Genomic DNA, 26,109 nt, shown 5'->3' on the forward strand with positions numbered 1-26,109 from the left:
GTTGATGAGCAGCAGTGGCTGTGGGCTGGGGTCAGCAGCGGGGGATATGGATGGGGTCACCGCAGCCTTTCCTGGTTGCTGGGGAGGTTGGTGCCATCAACAGAGGCTTTGCAGAAGACAAAAGCATTGGGATTGAGTGTGGAGGAGCAAGACGAGGTGCTCAGCAGCATCTGCTCCAGGGTGGATCATCCTCTGCTGAGCCCCCATTGCCCCCAGCCGGGGTGCTGTGTCTTAGTATAGTTGTAGTTTGGGGATTTTTTTTTTTGCTAGATAATTCAGAAATAATTATTATTATTAAAAAGTATTATTGTTATCATTGTTATTATTATTATTATCTAGAGCAGTGCCCGGTTAGACGGACATGGTGGGCATGCCAGCTGAGGTGACAGCCAGGACGGGGCATGGAGAAAGTAACCCTTATACTGGGATATAGGGCTAGTGCTGCAGCACCTGCAGGCATTGTGCACATGGGATTTTTCCATAATTTGGGGGTGGGGAGTGAGGAAAAAAGCAAAAAATCCTGTGCCTGTATGATACAAAATTCAAGTTAGGCTCTCGGTGACTTGGTGGAAAACAACAGGCTTTTTATGTTGGCTCTTGGGGTAGGAGGAGAGCAGGCTAGAATAAAGATTTACAGTGTTTGGGAGATTAAAGGCCCTTGGTACATTGTTCAAATACCACGAGATTAGTTTCCAAGGAGACGGATACCAGTTGCCATAGGCACCGGGGGGCCAGGAATTAGGATTGCGATTTTTTATCCTGATCACGCAACCAGGAGCTGAACGCTGCTAAAACTCGGGCTTTAAATAACACCGATGTTAGCTACGCGCTGCCGAACCTGAGGCTGGAAACCGAATCTCCCTTCCTTCCCCCACCCCGCACCCGTTTGGGTGTGCAGAATTGGACCCGGGTATCGATAGAGGGGACACAGGGGTGAGGATCGAGGTCAGTGCAACCCCAAGACCTGCCTTGCAGGTCATCCTATAGCTCATTTCATCTCGTTTTTCCTCCAGGCAAGGGATTGCCGGCATCTTCTTGCAATAACCAGCAATCACAGCAGTGCAGGGGCAGGGGATGTACCGAGGGACAGAATTAGTTGCCTGCTAATTTTGGCTTCCCCTGGCTGCCCGCTTCTGAGAAGTGCAACTGGAGCCCTGGCGCATGGGATGCCGGATCCGTGCCCTCCCTGCCGCCTCTCCTTCTAGGAACTGCAAAGCACTGGGTTCTGTCCATGCTGTGCAGGACGGGGTGCTGAGTTCCCCACTGCTGGCTGTGTTTTGAGGCTGGGCATCCTGCTGGGGATGGCACCCGGGACCCCATGGCTGGGTGACTTTGCTCTCCTCCATCCTCACTGCCCCCGGTCATCCATGCGGTACTGTCAGGGGCAGGATCTGGCTCATGCACGTCCTCTCCCCATGCACAGTGCTCACAGCATCCTCCCCTGCAATGGTGGGAACACCCTGATTAACACTTACCTTTTTCTTTTCGCCCCCTTTTTTGTAATTTCTTTAATAAATGAAGAGGCAGTTGCTGGAAGCAAGAGCTTCTGCGCCTGCCTGCTGTGAGATTGCGGCGTGGAAACTTGTCTGGAGCTGAACACTGCATGAGCTGAGATCCCCCCCAGCAGCCACTGTGACATGAAAGTGTTTATCCTGGGGGAGATGAGATGCAGCTTCTGAAGGGCACTTGATCCTGCTCCATCTCTCTGCACTAGACAGAAGCCTACTATAATTTTACTATATTATATTCGTGTGTGTGTTTAGACCAGGCTTAAAATCAAGGCGACATCAGAGTGCAACCCACAGATTGAGGGGGGAAGGATGAAGTCCTGCAGCGGACACGTCCCCCCACGGGAGCCCCCGGTTTGCTCTTTGCTTCTTTTATAAGTGGGACTAAACCACGGCAGGCGCCGGATTATCCAGGAATGTGGAGCTGAGGCAGCGATGCCAGTGGATGTTATGGTGCCAGCGTGTATGTGAGGAGCTTTTCCAGCAGGTGCCCTGGGTTTTGTTGGTAAAATAAACCAGGAGAGGAGGTGTCTGGTGGTGGGAGCTGGTTCTGCCTGGGACTACCCAGCTGGAAGAAGTGTGGGGGGGGAAAATACAGGGTGTTGGGGAGCTGGCAAAGCGGGGATGTGGGCATGAGCGATTGGGTGCCTTGGACTGTGCTGGGGGCTGTTTGCCCCCACAGCTCTGTTGCTTTCAGACTTCTGCAAAAACTTATCAGCTTAAAAAGCAGCAAAAACCAAAAAATAGGGAATCTGTGGCTGTGGGGAGAGATGTGGCAGTGGTTGTGGGACAGCATTTGGATCAAGTTATGGGGCTGGGGTTGCGCTGGCACCTGCCTTTGGAGGATGTGGATGTGTCCTCAGCAGATGCGTTTTTGCAGTGGATGTATCAGTCTCCCAAAACCCAGAGCCCCCACACCTGCCCTGGGAAGGTTGTGCTGTGGGGGCACCCACATGTGGGGCAGGGATTAGGAATCTGGGGGGGTTTGGGGGTGTTTAGATGCTTGAAGGTATTTCTGGGCATTTTGTGAGTGCCCTGGACCACAGTGATCTGCTGTACCACTGGCACCAGTGCCGACTGTGCAGCTCACTGCTAGTGAAGCAATGTTAGTGAAGCCCCTGCACGAGTTGTGTGGCTTCAACCCATGCCAGTTTGGCTGGAAATGATGCAGGCACAGGGTCCAGATGCTGATGCTGGAGTAGGCATAAGGGATTAGAGTTTAGCCAGGCAACACGAGGGGGTTAAAGCCGTCTTGCTGCGAGCAAGTTTCCTGCTTGGAGTAGGGATCTCCACTACTGTGGCCAAAACACAAACACCAGTTATTTGGCAGGCACGGGGCTATGCTGGGGTGCTCTGGACCCTGAGAGGGCTTCAGTCGCATCCACAGGCTCTGCTGATACAGGTGCTTGCTCAAGCGATTAGAAGAAAAATGCAAGTTGAAACTGAAGCCTGGTCCCTACGCCTGGCTTTCGCCTCGCTGCCGTTTATGTGGTTTCCAGGGCTTTTTGTTCAAGCAGCTCCAGCTCGCCAGGCACCTCACTGCTGAAAGCTCCCTGCTGAAAAAGGGACCTCAAAAGTCGTCGAGAGGGAAAGGGACAGAGAAATACCTTCCAAGTCGCTGTCACTTCCTCATTGGTGAGAGAACCCTTAGTGTGGGTCCTGCTACAAAGCGATGTCCCCAGTGGAGACACAGGGGATGAGCCCCTCACTTGGAAGGGGGATGCTATCCCGGCTCTAGTGAGGGACGTACTTTGTCCCTCTGGCTCCTATCAAGACTACTCTTGATTGATGTTTAATGATAAACAGGGCTAATTTCTTCAATGTCTTCCAGGGCTGGTATAATTTTTAAAAATTCCCTCTAAAGGTGCCCTGCTGGAGTGAAAGGTGATTCCAAAGGAAATCACTGTTGTCTCATCATTATGTGCAGGTCATGATTCTGTTCACATGCTGGGGGTGCCTTCCCAAGTCCTGGGAAGATGTAGGCAGCTGAACGTGCCACCCAACATCCCGTGGCTCATCGAGCATTTTGGGTGGCCAAGAAGCCCAAATACTACCTTCAAGAGTTTCCCCACCCCGAGCAGTACTTCATCTGCTCTAATGTACTCCCAGGCTGTTCGCCCTCTTCCCAGGAGGGCAAATGGCCCATAATCTGTCTCAAATGTACCTTTAATATAATATATATATAATCTACATTCTATATATATTGATATATATACATACATTACTATTTTGCTGGAATTGAGGCTGGCTCACGTGGGCTTCACCGGCACTACTGAAGTAAAAGGCAGAGTTTTTCTGGAAAACTGAATGAGCAGATAATTTCCAGCTACTCCTGTGTGGAGCTGCAGCACCAGCACGATGGTCAGTTTTTTCTTCTTCTTTTTCTTCTTTTTTTCTCCCCAATGTGCCGAACAGTCAAAGCTCTCATTGATTTGAGTTCCTGTTTAGCTCCCTGAGCTGGGAGCCTGCCTCCATGGTTGGAAGCTTTATAGACATCCTGGCGGTGATGCTGCGATGTCCATAGGTAGCATCTGTTTGGAGTTCTCTGTGCTGCTTCCCTGCTTTTGGCTTCTCCCTTGCTGCAGTCACACCTCAGTCCTGGTCTCCTCCAGTTTGTCCCCCTTGGATGTAGTTGGTGATTGAAGGGATGAGCTGTTGCACCCACCCAGCACTCATGGGTTTGGGCCAGGGCACCAGCCATGTATGCTTTGTCTTGAAGTGGGTTTGAGTCCATTTCAGGTCCTTGTTAGAGGAGATGCTTCACGTGATGAATATTACAACTTTAAGATACAGTACACCTTCAGGGAAAAACCATATTGGTTTAAACGAAATATTGGTGGAAAACACAGTATTGGTAGCAGACAGTGAAACAAGAAGCAGATGCAGGATGTCCTTGGTCCCTCCTGGGCATGTGCCTGTTTCCATCTCACAGCGTCTTCCCTCTCTGCATCAGGTTTTGCCCTGGGTAATTCCCAGAAAAGGGGTGGACAGGTTGGATAGGGCTTGGAGCATCCTGGTCTAGTGGAAGGTATCCCTGCCTGTGGCAGGGGGTTGGAACTAGATGAGATTTAAGGTCCCTTCCAGCACAAACCATTCTACAGCAAGACAGCCGTGGAGGTCCTTCTTCAAGCTTTGCCATGGCAGTGTGGAAACACTAGCTAGGCTTAATAAATAAGTTGCTATTGCTTCTGGCTGTGGCACAGGGCTGGAAATCACTGTAAGGCTTGAAGAGACAAGGAAGAAGAAGAGGGACAAAAGCTGTCCCATCCTTATAAGTCAAGACCAGGAGCTTACAGCACCCGTCTTTGCCATGAACAGAGCCCCAGCCTGGCAGGCAATGCTGGCTCACAGAAATTCATCTCAGTTCTTCCTAATTGAACCTGTTTGTAATTTGAGGGAATTAATAACAGTTTTCTGCTTGGACATTTCCTTTGGGGAGTTGTCATTGTGCCCAAGGCTAGAGGATGTTAGTTTTGGGGAGAGGTGCTGCCCAGCAGCAGCGTCAGGGGAATGCAGAGGGGATGCTCCTGCTTTGGGCACAGAGTTGGGGGTGATGTTGCCGTGTCTGCAGGGGTTCAGGAGGGAGGCTCCATGTGCCTGTTGTTTGCTGCAGCACAGGTGATTCATGAGCGAAACTCCCCCAGGGCTGAATTTCTGATCTTTCCCAGGATTATGAAGTGAGGTGTCGTAAGAGCTGAGAGACGACGGCATCCTGTGCCGGCACACCTGGCCCCTGCAAGCCTCATTCGGGGGGGGGGAGAAATAGTAATAAAGTTAAATAATCATTTTATAATTTGTTTTAGTATTAAGACAATAAAACCAATCTGCAAATGTTTTCTTTGGACCCATGACAGTGGTGTGACAGCCCCTGAGTCGCCCTGCGCCCCTGGGATTGGGACTCAGTGTGCAGAGGTGGGCTGGGGCTGGGGCTGGAGCTGAGCCTCCACTGTGTGAAATCAGCCCCTTGGTGGGATTTCAGCAAGGCAGGTTTGTAGAGCCCTGAGAAGCAGGGAAGGATGCTCTCACCCATCCTACCCCACTCGCTCCCTGCTGCCGGCCCTAACTGCTATAAGAATGGTTTACCCCAGTTTTCTAAAGATTACTTTCACTTTGATTAGACAAACAACTTCAAGCCGTACGTCTTAATTTGATTTGAATAAGCCTAGTGCTTACTGTGAAGTTTTTTTTCCTCCCTTTTATTACCCCCTTTTCTAAACCTGCTGTCACCGCTCTTTGTGACCACAAGTGATTAGAAGCTTTACAGTAATATTGTGTGTCCCCCCATCCCTTAAAGTCCTGTTGTATTACTCGAGTCATGTTTTTATTGTGATTTTTTTTTCTTGTTGAGTGATTCTGCCTCTTCCTTATTAAACAATCAGCCAGGTGAGGGGAGTGATTTTTGTCCTGGTTTCCTGCAGAGCAATGAGCAGGTAGGGAGGGAGTGCAGGGACCCTGCCCTACTTCCCACTGATGTTTCCCTTTGGTTCCCCCTCTGGGGCCAGATCCAGCTCATGGCTTTGCTTTTTGCAGCTAAGGGAGGAGCATCTCTTCCCAGTAAGTGCTGCTTCCTGTGGGAAGCCTGTCTGAGCAGGTTGGTGCAGCTTGAGCTCTCCAAGGGGCTGCAACCAGCCCCACTGAGGCAGGACCAGCTCTCTAAAACACTGCTAAAAGGCAACGAGAACATCCATGTCATAGCAGTTATATTTAATAATAATTAGGACACTCAGAAATACATACAGGCATCAAAAAAGGCAGTTTTCCAAGTGAGTGCTTGTGGGGGGTTAAGAAGGGAGTGATGATCCCTCGATGAGTCCTTTCCAGTGGCGTTCCCCAGGTGATGTCTGGTCCCCAGCCCAGTGTTTCACCTGCTCAGTGGCCAGCAGAGCAGCTCAGGGCCAGTATCAGCACCACAGGCACCTTGCTGCTCCCTGCCTGCTACAACAAGGCACCTCTTATTAACACAGCATCGATTTAAAGAAGGGATGTTGAGTTCCCTGCACATGCAGCTGCTCAGGAGCTTGCATGGGAAACGGTCCCTTGTCCATCCTTCTGTCTGCCCATCCATGCACTGCAGGACTGAAGCAGGGCAGACCATTTCCTGGCATTGCAACCCTTCATGGTGGAGGTGCCTGGCAGAGCCCTGTCAGGGTGAACATGAATCAATCCCCATCAACATGGGGACGTCTGGGGGGCTGTGCCAGAGGGTGGTAGCACCTAAGCTGCAGGACTGTGTGTTCAGTTTCCTGCTTTATTTTCCAAGGTGATGCATAGTTTGCGTTTCTTTTCCCCCAGTATCATCCTGGGTGAGAGGAGTTGTCTGTCAGCATTTTTAAGAAGTGTCAGCTGTGTGTCAGGGGAATTTGGGTGGCTGTCAGCGTGGCACAAGTGCTGGCACAGCTATGGCTTTGCCATCCACAAGCACTGGTGAGGCACAGCACTGCTTGCCTTCTCTTACCGGCTGGTGATGAAGGAGAAGCCAGCCTGGAGGTCTCTTCAAGAGCCATTTCTGAAAGTCAGTCATTATTGTTTAACAAGGAATTGTCTCCACCTCATTTCCTTGTTAACATGCTCACATAAGAGTGAGGTTTTGCAAGGTTGAGGGCACATTCATCAGCCCGTACCCTATATGTGCTCAGGCAGCTGCAGAGATGCCACCATGGAGGAAACTTGTTATTTTGGGCCAAAATCCACCATTTCTCAGGTTGCATGAGGCAGCTGCTTTGTGTGCAGAGTCCTTCTGCTTGGACACAGGTATGAACCGGGGCAGGAAGGTGACTTTGGCATTCTGCTGTTGACTTTTAACCCTGGTTTTCAGCAGGGCCAAGCAGCCACAGTTATTGGCTGAGTTGCAAATCAAGTTATGTGCAGGCAGCTTCATTCATATTCCCCGGCTCCTGCCCGTCTGGCCTTGTTAGAGATTCTCCAGCCTCTTTTATCCGCTTGCAAGCACATGATTTATGATCCGGTTCGAGTGGCTCCGGCTAATTTGTCACCCTTTATTTGCAGGATTAAAGCCGGTCGGCGTGCCCTGTGGATGGAGGGGTGATAGCTGGGAGGGACTGTGTTGGGTGCTGTGTGAGGGGTGATGCTCTATCAGATGTGGGTGCCCCAGCATGGCAAGTGGGGTGATTTATGCAGGGTGAGCTCCTGCCTCAGTTTCCCCTGCAGCATCAACATCACCATGGGCCATGTGTGCACCAGGGCTCAGAGACCTGGTGGAGTTGCTGCACATGTGGCATTTTCCCCCCGTTTTTCCCTGTTTCACAGTGAGGGATGGAGGTCTGGGGGCTGAGGCCCTTCTTGGATGCAGTGTCCTTTTGCACTGCCCAGTCCTGCTTCCACCAGCGTGATCCCCAGGAGCTGCAGGGTGGGATGATTTGGTGACAGAGCCCCTCGCCATGAGCTGCCTCTCTCCTTTGAGGTGAAGACAGAGCACTCTGAGGCTTTGGACCATTTCAAGGACACCTTTGGGTGCCAGGCTCTCTTCTTGCCCATGGTTTAGTGGGAGAAGCACTAGGACAACCAGCATGGTGTCTTTGGGAAGGCACATACATCACCCCCTGCTCTGCTGTGCTCAGAGCTCAGGCACGGGCTTGGACACTCTCTGTCCTCTTCAGCACCACATCCTCCAGCTTGACATGGTCACAGCCTGCTCATCTGGGCTGTCCCGCCATGCAGTCAGTCCAGTGTGCTCTGTGCAGTGGTGGCATCTCTTCAGGGGTGAGTCCCGAGGGCAGGGGTGACCTGGCCGCTAATGGGACGCACAGCTTCAGCTCCCGAGGGCAGAGATGACCTGGCTGCTGCTGGGACATACAGTGTTGGCTCCAGGGTTTGGTTATGGCTCAGCAACATCTGCAATTATCTGAGGAGACGTGGGGAACATGGGGCTCAGGCTGGTCCCAGCCTTGGTCCCTTGTGTATCCGTGCTGTAGCCCATGCACACGCTGGTGGTGAGGTTGCACTGGTGATGCTCAGCTTTGGCTCCCTGTTTGTAGCAGTGATGCGTATCTCATGTATTTTTCTGTTTTCAGGTGAATATGGCCCTGGCAGGGAAGCCTTTAGATGTGACTCTCAGCACCTCCAGAGCTGGCCAGTGGAATATGGTTTTTCCCCAGAAAGACGAAATCATCACCAGCTTAGTGTCTGCCTTAGACTCCATGGTAAGAGGCCGGTGGCATCCCTATCCCCCCTCCCTCCTTTCACCTCTCTCTAACAGGCTGGCTGGGAGTAGGGCTGAAGCAGAAGGGCTGTCGAGCTCATCCCATTCCCCTGGGAAAGCCCAGGGAGCTCCTGGAGCCAGGAAATAAAAACCCTCTCCCACCCTGACAGCCGTAAGGATCATAAAGTCACCCAAGTTAATCTCAGAGGTGTATTGTTTTCCCATTAATATTTACGTTGGTATCAACTGAACGTAGGGTGTTTGGGGTTTTTTTTTCATGATGTTTTACCAATGTTACCGTGAGCTTTTACACAACAGGAGAACAATGGCTTTTATCTCCAAGAACAAAGAAAATAACTTTCATATCTTTTGACGTAGAATTCCCGGTGGAAACCTTGCCTAAGTCAGCCATGCTTACATAAACAAGATAACTATCTGGATTAAGTCTTGTGGACCAGAGCTAATCATATTTTTAACTGTGAATGTGATCAAGAAGGGAAAGTGGGTGTGTAGTAACAAATGTCTAATGCAATGCGACATGCTAAATAGCCTTGCCTTTTTAAAGCCAAGTCATATTTAGTGTGTTTATCTTGGACGCATCTTCTCTATGCAGGTAGGGGTTTTTTTCCTCGCTAATACTAGTTCCCTTCTCTTTGACCATCATACTAAGGAGCAGGTTCCTCGGAGCTGACGCACGCCAAGCAGCTTTGATGATTTATAAACGTGCCATCCCCTACAGCAAATCGTGTTATCGTAGTTTGGCTTCTTAATGAATATACATTATTCTGCAGTCCTTGTTACGTGCTTACACCCAGGCCAGGGGGCCAGGCTGCTCTTGAAATTCAGCCTTTATCCCAGTGCTTCCCCAGCGCCCCACTGCATCCACCGGCTGCCTGAGTGTGTGCTAAACCTACCACAAGGCCACGTGCATGTCACCAAATGGGCTTAGGGTTTGGATTTGGTCTGCTTCCAAATCTCATATCCCTTAGATTTTGTATTTAGTTTTGGAGTGTTGGGCTTTTTGAGCAAAATACTTCCATTTGCTACTGGGTTTTTGAAAGGAGGTTTCTTAAAAATACCCTTTTTGGGGGTTGTGATTCAATACCTCCTACTTGAAGAAGGTGAGCAGAAGGTAAAATGACCCAATATAGAGACTAGTTTAAGCCCACACAAGCTAAGCTCACTGAAGATCGCTCAGGGTGGAGTTGGTCCATGGGCTGCTGCTCCCTGTCCTGCTCCCTCCCTGGCTACCAGCATCCCCCAGCCCCTCCATGGTGGCAGGCAATGTGTCTAACAGAGCTGCTTATGGGAATGTCCCCATTTTACCTATTTAAATTGTGACCTGGGGATGGCATCTTCATAGTGTCAGTGCTGTAGCAATGGGAATATAACTCAGGTTACCAGCACTATGTAACTATTACAAAGTAAAAAATAATAATAAAAACGCATGTAGATGTGTATTATGTAGAGCAGGAAGTGCACATTACATAAAATGGATTAATGGAGGAAGTCTTTTCCATCTCTTTAATGTTTTGCATAACTGTACAAGAAGAATCATTCAACTAATCCAGACTTTGACCATATTAGTGTTCTGCAGCTGAAATAAGATTCCCGTGCTCTTTATTTCATTAGAGCTGGTGGAAAAATACAAATAGTTGTTGGTTGGTTGGTTGAGGTTTTGTTTTGTTTTGTTTTTTTACAGGAATGTTTTCTTTTAAAGAAATGCTATAAAATATTTACTTTTAGGATAGGAAAAAGTGAAGCAAAATGATGGGTAAATAGTTCTTGTTTTCCAGCAAAGCACCACTCAGCTGCATACGTTTCCGGAGCTGTAAAGTGTTTAGGGGATGTCATAAACCCCATGAAATTCTAACCCGAACCAGAACATTGCTTTTGATGAGGGAATCTTTTGATGGGAAGACCAAAATCCCACTGGAAAATGGCAGGGAATGCCCAGGGGGGATGATCCCACAGCCGCTCTGACCCGCTGCCTCCCGCAGTGCTCGGCGCTCTCCAAGCTGAACGCGGAGGTGGCCTGCATCGCCGTCCATGAGGAGAGTGCCTTCGTGGTGGGCACCGAGAAGGGACGGGTCTTCCTCAGCGCCCGCAAGGAGCTGCAGGCCGACTTCCAGAAGTTCTGCAGTGAGTATCGCCACCGGCGCGGGCTTCTCCCATGCCAAGGTTGGTGCTCCGGTTGTGCCAGCTGGGACCCGCACTGCACACAGAGAGGCTGTGGTTTGGGGCTCTGTCTGTCCATGGGGCCGAAAGGTGTTTGAAGTGATGGAGAAGGTGGATGGGAACCGTAGCTACAGCTCCTCCCCTCCCAGCTCTCCTCTCTGAAAGCATGATAAGGGTGGCACAAGGCTGGATGCCTGCTCTGCTCCCTGGCAGCGCTGTTGGTGCTCTGGAGTGGCTTTTGAGGACTTAGCAGAAATCATTTCTCCCAGTGATCTCCCCCAGAAGCAGACAGGCTTTCTTAGGCCAAGGCTTTTTTCCTAGTTTGAAAAACAGGGATGGATTTGGGAGCTGGGAGAGTCGGTTGTGGAGTTCCTTGTTTTTTGAGGGTACCTTGAGCAGGAGCTGTGGTCCCCCGCTCTCAGTTCAGTCACCAGCTATCACAGGGATGTGTGTGGCTGGTTGCAGCCCTGAATGTTGTGATGCTGGCACCCAGCTCTCTCCCCAGGTCCGTGCCTACTGACTCCCCAAAACCAGCCTGGGAGCTGAGGGGGAGGTCGAGCAGTGCTGTGAATCCTAGAATGGTTTGGGTTGGAAGGGAGCTTAAAGCTCATCCAGTTTCAATCCCCTGCCATGGCAGGGACACCTTCCACTAGAGCAGGGTGCTCCAAGCCCCTGTGTCCAACCTGGCCTTGAACACTGCCACGGATGGGGCAGCCACAGCTTCTCTGGGCAACCTGTTCCTGAATGGAGATGTGCATTTCTTGGGCAGCATCATTCCTGGCATGCCAGCCACTGCTTTCCCCACTCCATGCAGGATCTGGGATGGGATCTGGCTTTGGTGGTGCTGGGGACTGTGCGTGCACAGGCATGGTGTTGACAGAAACCATATTGGTGCTTAATCCATTGGAGAGATTGCTCAGGAAGGGCTCACTCTAGTGAAAACATCAGCGCTGTCAAGCTGCCAGGGCCGTTGTCTGCTCGGGTTATTCACTGCACGTGTGCAGGGTGAGCCAGCACGGCTCTGCGGAAGCTGCTCTGCCCCTCTGTGCTGCCCATGCGGGCAGCTGCCTGCCACCTCCACCTGGGAGAGCTGTTAGTTATCCTGCATCATGTTTTGCAGGACAGGAGGTGTTTCAAGGATGTTTCCTGCATTCACAGGCGACTCTGCCTCCCCTTCCCACCTCCCATCAGAGGCAGGGAGGTACCCAAGTGGTGAACAGCAGCAGGGTGGCCAATGGGAGGAAGCTCCCTCTTGTATATTAACTACCAACTGTGTCTCCTTTGAGCTCACAATATTGATGAGCATCTGCAAACCTCACTTTTAGAAATATACATATACATACATATACACATATACACATATATATATATATATAGTGGCTGGTGACCTACCACTGTGCTGGGGCAAGGCACCAAACATTAGACCCTGACTCCCCTCTCCTTTGGTTTCATTTACACCTTCGTCAAAATGAAATGGTTACGTCTGGTTGAAAGCACAAGATCTTGACGATGGGGTTCAGGCAAAGCGACTGATGCTGGAGACAGAGTGAAATGTGATAACTCTGTCTTGAATTATAAATGGCCCAGGCTCAACTCCGCTCCATAAAGCTCTTACAACTGGCACGCAGTGGAAAGCATCCCTGGAAGTGCCTCTGATTTATGGTCTAGCTGCCCCCTTAGAAAGGATCTGAATTAATCTAAAGCAGACATCGCTGGGAGATGTAAGAAGCCTCTTATCTCTCTGGGCACGCAGACCTCGCTTGAGCGCTCTCCTTTATCTGAACCTCTGGCTCAGCCTTTCCTGATGCACGGGGGAACTTGACAGTGATCAGGATTAATGTCAATGGAGGAGAGTTAGTGCCCAGCCGAGAGGGAGAGTCAGTCGTAGGAGGATGTGGATGCAGATGCATTGCATCACCTTGGTAAAACACCCCAAAATAGTTTTCCAGGGTCTGTTTCCCTGTGCTGTGGGAGGCCTGTGGAGCTATCCAGGGGTTGTGTGGTGTTGGGTGGCTGTCCCCTTTCTTATGTCTAGTTCTGAGGTACTCTAGGTGGCTCTTGAACCCATCCCCATGATGCCCCAGCCACAGGCTGTTTCCACAGGAGGGATCCACAAGCTCCTACTTGCTTGCCAGGCAGCATCCAGGGCTGATCACCAGCAGGAGCCTGTCGAGGATGATGAAGGAATTAGTCCTTCGCCACTGAAAATCCCTTGTGAATTGCTTTGGATAGAAAGGCAATAATGCACTTGTAGTGTTTAATTTTCTGTGCGTTTAGAGATGCAAGGAAGTCATTGCTGAAGATATGCTTTATTTGAGGTTTAATGGGGGAAATTAGCAGGAAATAGCTGGTATTACCAAGCTACGTGATGCTGAAGGGTAAAAAGCCTCTGAGAAAGGCGGATTTTCTTTTCCTGAGAGATTGAAGGCTAAGCAGATTGAAACCAGAGAAAAGAAATGTGCTGCCCAATTAATCACAACAGTTTCAGTGCAGCTAAGTGGGTAAAACCAGGGAAGGGGGGACATGCACAGGATCACCAACCCCACGATGGGATGACTGCCTATCCCAGCACCTTCCCCTGCACCTCTGGGCCTGCCCAGAGTTGTGGCACTATCCTAGCTGGGGGACTAGGGTGGATGGGAGACCTGGGACACCCACATGCCTGGTGCCAATGGGACCCTGTCTTGCCTGGGGTTTGGTGGGCTGGGATGCATTCAGCCCTGGCTAAACATGATGTAACCTGGCCAGTGGGTTTGACCACTTCACAGCCGCTTGGAAGCCTGAGCACCATCACCCATGAACTCTCTTCTCATTGCAGTATCTCCTGTTTTCTCTTCTCCCCCCTGCAGGAGTCCAGCAGAGAAAGGAGCAGGACGCAGAGGGGCAGAAGAAGGCAAAGGAGTGCGGGCGAAGTGTTCTCAGGGTCTCCCCGGACCAGGGATCAGACGTGTACCTCCTCAGGAAGATGGTAGAGGAAGTGTTTGATGTGCTTTATAGTAAGAACCTTCACGCTTCCATTTGGAGATTTGGATTTCCCCCGGGGCTCTGCCCGGCGCCGCTGTCGGATGCGGCTTTTGGCCCCAGCTTGGCTCCCTGGCAGTGGAGCAGGCGCCTGGCAGGGGCAGTGTGGTGGGACATGCTCCTGCGTAGGGTTAGCGTTGTGTTGAGACGGGATCTGGCCACTGCTTCTTCACTTCCCAGTGCCCCAAACTGGGCAAGACCAATCCCTGTGCTGGGGGAAGCAATCTCTGCCGTGGCTTGAGTGTGATTTTTCAAGCACACCTTTATGCCTGACGCTGTGTCTGCAGCACCTCTTTCACAAGCACTGCTGGGGCTCTGCACTCCCTCATCCCTTTCCCTAGTAAGTCTATTTAAAAGGAAAAAAGATGATTTTTCTAGCAGGCGGCCCTAGCTCCAAGAGATGAGCTGGTGCTGTTCCAGCACATGCATCATCCCCAGCAATAAAGCTTCTGCAATTAAAATGTAGATGACCATATGGCTGTTGATATGTAACCCAGTGGGTTGCAGAGCTCCCTCCAGGCCCAATCTGCAGAGGCTCGACGCACCACCGACTGCTTCTCACTTGGGAGGTCCTCATGGAGCGGCTGGAGGTAGTGGCCATGCTCCCAGGTCATTCCCCAGCAGCACCTCTAGGGCCGTGCTGGCCGGAGGAGGAAAACCAAAGTGGGGTTGTGAAAATGGGGTGGTGAGCCCCAGTATTTCCCCGTAATGCTCAGTGGGGCAAGCCCAGCATGATGCTTTGGGGGAGTTCAGGCTGTGTGGCTGGACCAGCTTTCCAGGGTGAAGCTCCCCATCACCATTTGGGATTTGGGGTGTGCTACTGAGCCTTGCTGGAGCTGTGTGGCTCTCCTTGAGCCTGAAGCCTAGGTGTTGCCCCTATTTCTGTGCAGGGTTTGGGAATGGGCACCTTCGCACGATGGGAGTGGGATAATGAATGCTCCCACGACTGCCCTGTGCTCGCAGGCAGGATTTGCTGCTGCTGGCTGATGTTCAGTGCTCACCTCACCAGCGCCTGCCATGGGCTTCACAGATAGAGGAGAGAGATGGCATCCATTCCCCAGGGACAGACAGTCGCTGAGGTTTTCTGAAACCACTTAAAGGGCTTGGAAGCAATATTCCTGTTAATGGGGGTTATCAAATCCTCTTTCTGCGTTCAAAAGATTGGACCCAAGTGGGAGGAAAGGAAGGAGCAACGCAGAAGAGCCAAGGGAATGGGGTGGGGAGGGTGTTTCGGAGGCTTTGCAGGCCTTTTGGGAACATGGGAATTATTCGTATATGACATACCATAAATATATAACTGCACAAAAAAGCTTGATCAGGGTGCATCTGTGCGGCTGTACGAAGCAGGCAGGCCATCTGTCGGGATGAGTTTGTGATGTTCTTTACCTTGTCAAAGTGCACGGATGTACATGGGGACAAGCTGGCTGGGTCCCCAACACAGGGTGGCCAGCACTGCCATAGCAGGAGGAGGCTGGGCATGCCTGGGCCAGTGGTTTTGGCTTAGCTTTGGATGTACTTCTGGCACGGGGTGTGATTCTGCCTTAGCTGCTGATTCAGTAGGATCAGCTGTTTCCATCCCTGAGCTGCTCCGTGGCAAAACCCACCAGGTGGATGCTCCCCTCCTGGCATGTCCACTAGGAAAGAGCCTTTCCTGGTTGAGTGCGGAGAAATACCACAGGAGATAATAGGTATCCCAGGACGATTCTGTTTCCAACACTGAGAGAACTGTCTGAAATTAAGAGTTATCTTTCCTATGTTTTTTTGTTTGGCTTTTTTTTTAATCCTTTCAGTCACCTCCCATCAACAGGGATTGAAACAAAAAATCTTAGCAAACGTTCAGTCAAAAAGCTCGCGTATTCCCTCCAGAGCTGGGTAATCTCCACACCAACAGGATGACTGATTACCGCTGGCTTCTATTAAACAGGCATTAATGATGATTATTGTCTCTCTTTAGCTAAACCGTGAGCCTGTGCACGGCAGCGTGGGGCTTGGTGAAGGTCACTTTGACAGTAACACATTCCCCATAAAAATATGTTCGGGGAGTTACTGAGTGTTGGGTTGATAAAGAGCCGCTGTTGGGCATCAGGAGTGTTTCCCCATCACAAAGCGAGGTGGTGGAGGGAGGTGGAAAGCTGCTAGAGCTGGTGCATCGGGGCAGGGAAACAGTCAGCTTGTAGAAAACGTACTCATGGTGTTGTGGTTCCAAGGTTCGTTTGGAAGCTTCTGTTATTGGCTTAATTAAAACATTCTCCATCCCGCCTATAAGGAACCTTGATGGCTCGTGGAAGTTGCACGTTGTTAGTTATCACACGTTCCTTCAAAGAACATATTGAAGGAATCACTTTTAATAAGGACTTGCTGACAGCATCACAAGATTTCCAGGGTTTGAGTAAGATCTTTTGGTGTTTGGTTTTTAAAGTAGAGAGAAAAAAAGATTTTAAGGAGAATCAACAATATAAAGTCCTACTACTATTTAAATGTTCCATGATCTTCTCTGCTTGTCCCTCAGCCTTGGAGACAAAGGCACAGATACACTGCTATGTGGCCAGATGTTCTGCATCTGGATGCTGCTTTGCCAGACAGGTTGCATTCCTTCATGGCTGTTTCTTCTTGCTTCGTGCTTTCAGCACCAGGTTTATTGGTTGCAGTGACTCGGGTTGGATCCAAAGTAATTTTTCCACAGAGAGCTGCTTTTCCTATGGTGTCTTGCCTGGAAAACTCTGTTAAGCATCGCCAGTCTGGGCATATGTGGGTTCTTTATCTGGTTTAGAAAATCTCTGTATAGCTGTGATGCTTGCTGGTTGTCTTCTGCTGCGAGGGAAGGGGAAGCAACTTGCTCCCAACTCCTTGGGAAGATTTTGGTGTTAGAGGTACAACAGAGCCAACCCCACATGGTGGGGACATGGGGGGACTCTGTGGCCATCATCAAGGGGAGTGGGTGAGATATCTGGGCTCTGGAGGTGATTGTGCTGATGTGTATCGATGTTACTGCTGCCAGTGAATAGTGGGGTGGAGGGAGACTGCTGGGTTTGGGTTTTTTTCTCTTGTCTTTCAAAGTGCACCAAGGCTGCCTGACAGCAGCAGCAATCAAAGTACTTTCGATTCTTCCAGGAGGTAAAATAAGAAAACTGACTGAAAATAAGGTTCCCGGAGTATCTCACTAAACACGAGATAAAAATCAGTGCAAGCCCTTTAGCCTCCTTTGTTCGCTCTTGGCTCCCTCCTGGCATGCCGGCAGCCACATCCTTCACTGGCACGTGGAGTGGGCTTGTGCCAAGTGACCCCAACTGAGGATTTTACTGTGCAACCCGAAAGATGAGGCATCTGCTTATTGGCTTTTGTGAGCTTTTTATTAGTCTTTTAGAAAGGGCTTGGAGGCCCTTGCATGCTGAGTGCAGAGGTAGGAGCAGGTTTTCTTCTCCTAACGTATCTCTTGGTATCTCTTGCTCTTCCAGCCTGGCTCAGCCGTGGTTGGGGGCACAGGGTGTCAGTGTATAACTCTGTCCCCTCCTCAGGTGAAGCTGTGGGGAAGAGCAGCGTGGTCCCTTTGCCCTATGAAAGGTTCCTGAAAGAGCCGGGCTCGCTGGCGGTGGCTGGTTTGCCTGAGGGGATCAGCTTCAAGAAACCCATGGAGTATGATGTGAAGTCCCTGATGGCCATCCTAGAGCACAGCCACAGCATCCGCTTCAGGCTGAAAAGGTAATTTTGGAGGCCCCCAAGGGGCGGGAGGGCAGCAAGCCCTTGGGTGGCAGAGATTTTTTGTGGAGCAGGCAGGAGGGTCCTTTCCATGTTCCATCTTCTCCCCCAGACCCAGAAACCTGGGTCCAGCTATGCCAAACCCAGTCTTGCATAGAGGTTCATCAGTGTTGGGTGGCTCGAGACCATTTCAGACTTGTTCCTATAATAAGAGCACATAAACGTGCCCATTAACCACAGCACTTTATGTGTCTCTGCCAAAATTTCCGCTGCGGTAAGCTAAGTGCTTTTCTGTCTCCAGAGGGGTTTCCAGTGTAAATGCTGCAAGTTCATTCTGAGGCTGAAATGGGGTTTTTAACACCAGACAAGGAGGAAGGCAGGGGACCACAGCAGGGCCATCTCCCCATTTTGGCTATGTTTTCACAAGGGACTTGTCAGTTTTTGGGTGCTTTCCCCCTGCGTTTGCCTGGCTGGCAGCACCTTGGATCCATTCAGAGAAATGCTGAGCTCTACCAAATACCTTCTCTGAAGGCTCGGCACTTGTGGAAAATGAGGCTGAGACAGCTAAAAGTAGGACACACAATTTGAGCCGTCTGTGAGCTCACAGCCGCCTGTCTCATGTAAAGCTTGCAAGCTTCCTCAATCTGAAGCTCATCCCTGGGCTGACTGAGGTCCCCTTGAACATACCCTGGGTCCTGGGGGCTGTGACAGGGCAATGGAGTCAAATAGTCGTGATCACACAAATCATTTTACTCCTTAAACTCAGCAGGCTGTGGGGCTAGGCAGTTTTGTCATACCTAATATAAACGCCTTAAACCATAAGACCAACCTGCTCCATTTAAAGAAGACAAAAATGGTCCAGATTCCTGAAGAAGCTCGAGAGGTTGAATGATGGCTGTAATTTCTTAAAGAGAGAGCTTGGCATTGCAGCATGTGCCACTCTCCTTGTCAAAGAATGGTTTGGGTTGGAAAGGACCTTTAAGATCATCTAGTTCCAAGCCCCTGCCATGGGCAGGGACACCTCACACTAGATCATGTTGCCCAAGGCTCTGTCCAACCTGGCCTTGTCCTTCCCCCTCCACACCCTTGCTTGTCCATCAGTGCCATGAACCCAAAGGAACCTGTTTTTTCCCTCCTTTTCTCCCTTCCATCCCTTCAGGCCAGCAGATGAGCCCAGCCGAGACCCAAACCCCAGCGTTGAGTTGACTTGTACCTCACTCACCCCCAAGGGTGGACGAGACTCTGGTGCCAACGGCCCCATGGCCAAACCCTGCAGCCAGGACACCGTCACCGTCACCAACTTCTTGTACGGCGTCTCGCTGCCAACTCAGATGGCCGTCGACCTAAAGCAAGAGGTGTCATCAGGGCCAAGTGCGGCCGGCGAGGCGCTGCTGCCCAGGCCCGCGGGAGAGCTGAAGGTGCCTTCCTCACAGGAGTACAGCGACTGCTGTGGTAATAGCCTGGAGTTTGCTCTCAGACGAGGGCACCCCCCCGGCGCTGACAGGGTGTTTTGGTGGTCCTCGGATGAAAGTCGGTGCAAAGCTTGGCCCGTATGGAGATGAGTGGATCCCAGCCCTTCCCCGGCTGCCTGTGAGGTGCCGATGGGATTCACTTCTGGTTTTGCCCTTGAATGCTGGGTGCTGCACCATGAGGCGTGAGGGAGAAATGATCGTGGTGGGGGCTCAGTCTGGCCAGGACCCCACTGGGTTTTCACAGGTCAGGGTGCATGGAAGAGAGCCGAAAGGGTCAAGTCAGCATCACCAGCAAGGGACAGCACACAGGATGTTGTTCGGGTGCCCAAAGCATCAGTTGGGGTCTCATCAGCCCTTTCTTCTTGTCTCACCTCTTGTCCAGGACAGAAATCATCGGTCTCTGGAGGTCCCCTCATCCAGAACGTGCATTCATCCAAGCGCATCCTCTTCTCCATCGTCCACGACAAGACAGGTCCGTGTCTCACTCTGATATTGGAGGTGGCCAGCAGCCACCTCTTAGGGATAGGATTTTTCCCTGGCCCCGTCTCTCCCCATGCTCTGCAGGCACCTGGCAGTGCTGGAAATGCTGCAGTGGGGGATTTACTTGCTGCAACATCTCAGCATCGCAGCCAAGACCTTCATCCCTGCTTGGGTCCATCCCTGCCATCTCCACGGTGCTTGGTCCTCAAGCACTGCTGGCCAGCTGGGAAGTCCCATCCCTGCTTCCCACAGGGAACCGAGGCACAGCTTTGGGTGAGGCCATTAAGCGCAAGCTGCAAACAGCAAATACCCACTGAAAGCTTGGTGTTAGTTCAAAATAACTGAAACCCACCAACCCCGGTGAGATTCTGCAGTGGTGCCCAGGGGGATCAGCAATAGGCAGCAGACTCTGCCATTTCCCTACCTCCACGCCACCCGAGGGAAACGCAACCTAAAAATGTTGACATTTTTACATCAAAACCCTTGCCTGCCTGCATTAAAAAGAAATAAAAACATGGGTGGGGAAGTTGAGAAAGAGTAAGAGATAAAAAAGCTCCTCTGTGAAATGGCTGTGCCTTTGAAAGGTGCGTTTCAGGTTGAGTTTGCTCTCTCCCAGAGGGTCTTTCATTTCAGGGTTGAGAAGTTTTATGGGGTCATTGCTGAGGAATCTGCTTCGCACATGCCTGGCTGCAGAAGAGGTTGCTTGGGGCTGGGGAAGCCCAGACCTTCTTTGCCAGCCTGGCAAAATCCACTCAGGAAGAGGAAAATCATTATTTTTAAAGCAGCAAAGTCTTCTTCCTGCTTCCCAGCGCTTCGCGAGAGTAAAGTGCATCTGCTGTGTACAAACCATATGGAAGTTCCTTATTTCTTGTATTTTGTTTTGATAGATAAGTGGGACAGTTTTATAAAAGAAACTGAAGATATCAACACCCTTAGGGAGTGCGTGCAAATTCTGTTTAACAGCAGATATGGTGAGTAGGAGTTAATATCCCATTATGCATCTGCAGTGCTTGTGGTTTGCATATCATTATATAGCAATCATTTTTGTTCCCTAACACAGCAGCAGAAGCCATATGCTAGAGCTCCCTTCTCTTCCCAACACATTTAGCTCAGCAGCTCCCAGGCTCTGGGTGTCTGCTGAAGGTTATGTCAATATTTCCATTTGGAGCCTCCCCCCCCACTGTCAAAGAATTTATAGCTGGGCTGTAAAGCAGCCCTGGTGTGAAGCGTGGAACGCCAGATCAGAGCACCCAGGCATCACCAGTGCTTGCAGGTGAGGGGGAGCCGTGACATGCAGCCGTTTTCAACTCACATGGCAGGGAAAAAAGAAGGTTATCGTGACTGCAGCTGCTTTTTTAACACCTGCATGGCTTATGGGTAGCATTGGTGCTCCCCCTGCCATGGGCAGTGCTTTCGGGTTAGTTCCTGGGTGTTTGGGCAACTGTAACCTTGGGAAATCGTTTGGGAATGGGCTGATGGGCTGAAGTTTGTCACCTGTACTATCCCCATCAGGCTGTGTAATTCATGAGTTACAGATGTGTTATAGATGAGCCTTGTGACTTAAAACCTGTGCATGTGCTGTGCAACTTGTGGGTTATATATGGGCTATAGGTGAGCTGTGTAACTTATAATCTACATATGTGCTATGCAAATTGTTTGCTCAGGAACTTGCTGCAGTCACAGGGAGACTGGGGATCGGCCATGGCCCACTGCAGCCCTGGTCTGAACAACCTTGGGTGCATTTGGAGGTTTTGGAGGACACTGTTTGCTTCTGTGCTGTCTCCTTGTTGTCTCATGTCTATCTCCATTGTCTCCCCCTTGCCTCATCCAAGGCCAGGTTTTATGGGGCTTTAAGCAACCTGGTCTGGTGGAAGGTTTCCCTGCCTGTGGCAGGGGGTTGGAACTGCGTGAGCTTTAAGGTTCCTTCCAACCCAAACCATTCTATGATTCAGTCTATGAACTGCTCCTGGGGCTCCCCTTCTGAGACAAGCAAAGAAGAGGGCAGGAGGCACTCGCTCTGCTCAAGTTCAAGCCTTTATACCTCTATTTTATCATCTGTAGAAGGAAAAGCGCGTGTTTAAGTGAAAACCATGGGTTCACCTTTCAGCTGAAGCCTTGGGGTTAGACCACATGGTCCCTGTCCCGTACCGGAAGATTGCCTGTGACCCCGAGGCAGTGGAGATCATCGGCATCCCGGACAAGATACCCTTCAAAAGACCTTGCACCTACGGCGTCCCCAAACTCAAGCGGATACTGGAGGAAAGGCACAACATCCATTTTGTCATCAAAAGGTGGGTGGTGAGGAAGACAAGGAAGAGTGCATGGCCTTGAGGGGGTTGGGGATTTAAGCTGTTCTCTCCGTCATCACAGGGTTGGATTTGACACCCAAAACCTGTTTTACCCTCTTTTTATGGAAAAGAGCTAGAGTTGTTTATCTCTTTCCCCCCACCCAGACTTCTGTTTTCCATCCCTCTCTCCTTGTTTGTGAGGATGTGGTAGGGCTGGCCATACCCCACCACCCTGTTGTAAGTCCATATAGACATTGCTGGTGCCACCCAAGCATTTCAGGTGGTAATGGGAGCTCTGATTATGGTGCAGTGGCTTTTGGTTGATGGGAGCGGTGCCTCCAGGTGGGAGGAGGAACATCCATATTCACGATGCACAGGGATTCCCCTCCACCGTGTTTTGTGTTGGCCACTTACGGGCATCCTGTGTATGTGATGATGAGGATATATTGCCTGCAAGCAGAGTGTTGTGTCTTGGTGTCTGCATTTACTTTGGAGTAGGAGGAGCGGATGTTCTCCTGGTTATCTCTGTGCTGTGCCACCCCTCTTTGTTTCTCTGTCAGGAAAATCTGCTTTATGACATATTAATTCAGTCCCTGCCTGTACAGCACTTGTGTTATTCTCCTGCTAGAGGTGTGAAACCGTGGTGCAGAAAAACCCCAGCTACAGCTCCCAAGAGGGCTAAAATACTGACATCAGCAGGACTCAGGCATCCTATAAGGAATTAGCTTTCCAGATGTCAGCTGGTGGAAAAGCCACTTCGTCCTGCAGCGCTTGGGCTGTGCCAGATTGGATCAGGCCCTGAGATGTGACCCTGACACACTTTGTTCCCATGAGGAAAGTTGTGTGTGGCACTAAAATATGATATTCCGGAGATGGGTGACATCTAGTTGATGGTCTGTGCCCTGAAGTGAAGGTCCAGCAACAGCTACTTCAGTCCTACTGTCTCTTTTGGTAAAGCCAACCTATAGGGCTTCATTTAATAATTAAATTAAGAGAATGACTTATAAGCAGATTTAAAGGTGCTTTAGTTAAAAAGCATATGCTGTAAGATTGCTTGCTTGCACAACAGGCTATAAGGTGCTTTTTAGCTGAAAAATTCATTCCCTTTTTTTAGAGAATGAATAAAATTACTATTTTGACTTGGTTTAATATAGTTCCTTAATAAACCCTAAAATTCAGTCATTAGAAGCACCTCTTTCTAATCCCTTTTTTCTCCTTTCTTCCTAGGATGTTTGACGAGAGAATTTTTACAGGTACGTTCTTCATATCCTTTGATTTATTGCCCACCAAATTGAAAGATTATCCAGAGAAGCGGAGTTGAAATAATGTCATCTTTAAGCATCAAAAGTGCAGGACGTGCAATTACACTCGATGAGGAGAAGCCTTGACTGTGCCCTACACCTGGGCATGCTGAGATTGTCTTTGCCTGGTGTCGGTGCATGCACTGTGTACCCCTTAAATAATGTTTTGAGGGTTAAGGCAAGAATTCCCTGGCTCCTTGTGCCAGGCTGAGCTGCAGCTACAGCCAGCACACAGCATGTTTCTGTGCGTGCAGGAGGAACTAAAATCACTGCTCACTGGTAAATCGTTCTCTGTTTTTTTGGCTGGGAAGTGCTAGCATCATCCAGCTGCTGACTGGTTTTAACAGAGAAACAACACAAATCCGGTGACAAAACCCCAGGGAGAGAGTTTCTTTGGCTTTCTTTGCCCTGCGTTTTTACTCTTTTGGTTTCTGCTGGAGAAACCAGGCCAAGTGCTTCTTGGCAAATAAAAGGAGATGGGAACTGGTGCCCCCATCCCACCACCTTGATACCTGTCTAAAACATGGCACTGTACCCAAATTTGTCACCTCCCAGCCCCGCTCCTGGCATAGACTATCTCAGAAAGCTCAGGCTATGTACTGTTACAGTCAGGTTGTTCATCCTGGTGCTATGAGTGTCTTGTCAAGCTATTGCTGTAAAGAATCTTCAGAAGTGATTGGCACTGAGGCACAGCTCCTCCTGGCACCCAGGTTGCCTGTGCTGTGCTGGATGCTTGGCTGGCAAGTAAAGATGTGCTTTGGGTGGCTGTTTGGGGTTTTTCCCCCAGACCACCAACCCCACACGCTGACAGCTTTCCATACACCTCCTCAAATATCTCCACCAGCCAAATTAACCTCTGTGGCCCCATGACAGCCCCAGACCTGAAGGTGCTCCCTGGGGATGATGTGCCAGGGCCACCCAAAGAAGACCTTCAGCATCATGCCTCTACGGGGGGGATTTCTTTGTCTCCAGCCCCATTAATGACTTTTTTTCTCAAGAAAAGGATTTCTTTAATCTCTAACCCTCCTCCAAGGGTTGAAGTGCTGAACTGTGTTTTGGAATGCTTGGGTTTCCCTTGCAAATCCATCATGGTTGCATGGTATCCATGGGCAGACATTGTGTACATCTGTACCTCAGCTCAGGAGCTGCTGATGGGAAGCTCTGTGCTGTGACCTCAGGAGTTACATGGCAGGGAGCAAACCCAGCAGGACTGGGGTAGATGGTGGTTCCCCCTCCCCTGCCTGGTCCCTGCAGGGCTACCAGAAGCAAAACACATTAAACCTGTGTTTTTGTGATTCGTGTCAGCACATCTTACTGTGCAGGGGGAAAAAAAAGCATCTGCTGAGTCAGGAGGTGCCATTTCTGCAAAGACACTATTTTCTGAGCAGAGCTGTATTTTAAGTTGCCAACTGCAAAGTATCCCAAAGCTTCCCTGTACAGTTTTGCTCACCCTTTAATTAAAATACCCACCACTGCTAGGAAACCTATTTTTGCTACTCCCCTGGGTAGCAGCTTCAGGCAGGCTTCGCTGCTGCAAGAACAAGATTTGGTCCATAGAAAGCACAAATTAAAAGGAGCCTTTTGGACTTTTGGTAGATAAGTAGTGTCTTTAAGGCTCTGTATTGCTGCTGCTCCCATTGCCAGAGCCCTGCTCTTCCTTGCAGGCTGGAGCTGATAGGAAATAGGCTTCATGTTCCCATGGATGGGATGGTTTTTAGGAGGGTGGGGATATCGCCATGGCGCTTTGAGACCAGTGAAGGGCCTTTGGCAGCAGCTATTTAACAAGACACCTCTGTGGTTTCTGCAGCCTCGTGGTGTAATTTCATTCCCTCCTTCCCCCAGCACTAATCCTTCAGCTCTTTGCTCACCTTCCCTGCCTGATTTTATTTCCTACCCTGCCTTCAGATCACTCTTTTCATCTCCAAGGTCATTGCTGAGGCTTCATTTCAGCTTCTTTCAGGCTGCTGAGGAATAGGGAAGGGAGAGGGGATGTTTTTCATGGTGACAGGATGCTTTTGTCCCTCTCTGTGTCAGTCCAGCAGAGATTTCTCCCCGTGCACGTGGGTTGGGGGTGCAGAACAGAGCTGCTTGTGTCACCACTGCTCTGGGCTTTGCCAAGTTCCTATCCAGTGCTTCACATCCCCTCGCTTGGGACACCGCTCTCCCCACTTTGAGGCTTGTTCCTGCACCACTGGTCCGTGGCCCTTGGCCTTGCCTGGGTTACTCAACCTCTCAGCATCCTGTCCTGGCAGCCAGCCCTTTCCAGAGATGCTCCATCTCTGGCAGGGCTTCCCAGCACACCCTGACATATACAGAGGTTTAAACAAGCATTTTGCTATTACTATAACATGTAAACCCAATGAAATCCACACCCTTCTCTTTGCAAGCAGATGAAAAGTTGTCCCCCACCCTGACCTCAGCTCTGGGCCTGGGAGGAGGGAACAAGTGGAGGTGGAAAAGCTGCATCATTTGCATCTCTGGTTGCTAATTATGGTTTTTGCTTTTCCTTCCAACCCGTACCCGGCATCAGGAAGCAAATTTACCAAAGATCCAACCAAGCTGGAGCCCTCCAGCCCCCCTGGGGAGATCTCCCCCGAGCCGCACCGTGGGGCTGTGCTGGACCTGGCAGGGACCTCCCAGGCCAACAGCAGGTAAGAGATGCTCCCTTCCCAGCCACTGCAAAGTGACATCCCTCCGAGGGTTTTTTGGGGGGCGTTAACATGCACAGCAGGTTATTGCTTCATGCACTGGTTGGGGAGGGTGTGATGGGTGCAATTCAGTAAGCTGCAGTCAGGGAGCTAGCATGGTGGGAAAGTGGGTGGCTAAAAGGGCATTTGCTTTTCTGCCTCTCTAAAACCCCACTGTGTTGTACAGCTGACCAGCATCCCTGGCCTTTTGCAAGCCAAATTTGGAATCATTGATTTTCATAGACTCATAGAATGGTTTGGGTTGGAAGGGACCTTAAAGCTCATCCAGTCCCAACCCCCCGCCACGGGCCGCGCCCCC

The 26,109-nt window shown here is 50.4% G+C and overlaps 1 protein-coding gene across 1 annotated transcript in view; it reads left to right on the top strand.

Moving 5' to 3' along the window:
- Positions 1–8,545: 8,545 nt before the first annotated feature.
- GTF2IRD1 (GTF2I repeat domain containing 1) overlaps positions 8,546–26,109 on the top strand; it is a 42,741-nt gene continuing 25,177 nt past the window's right edge. Inside the window, exons 1-10 of the mRNA XM_010015895.1 lie at positions 8,546–8,668; positions 10,668–10,809; positions 13,695–13,841; positions 17,382–17,565; positions 18,722–19,014; positions 19,417–19,506; positions 20,402–20,485; positions 21,622–21,805; positions 23,030–23,055; positions 25,634–25,754. Coding sequence (XP_010014197.1) covers positions 8,546–8,668; positions 10,668–10,809; positions 13,695–13,841; positions 17,382–17,565; positions 18,722–19,014; positions 19,417–19,506; positions 20,402–20,485; positions 21,622–21,805; positions 23,030–23,055; positions 25,634–25,754 — 1,394 coding nt within the window. The remainder of the gene's footprint in view (positions 8,669–10,667; positions 10,810–13,694; positions 13,842–17,381; positions 17,566–18,721; positions 19,015–19,416; positions 19,507–20,401; positions 20,486–21,621; positions 21,806–23,029; positions 23,056–25,633; positions 25,755–26,109) is intronic.

Source organism: Nestor notabilis, unplaced genomic scaffold, assembly GCF_000696875.1.
Source record: "Nestor notabilis isolate BGI_N333 unplaced genomic scaffold, ASM69687v1 scaffold8826, whole genome shotgun sequence".
NCBI classification, from domain to species: domain Eukaryota; kingdom Metazoa; phylum Chordata; class Aves; order Psittaciformes; family Psittacidae; genus Nestor; species Nestor notabilis.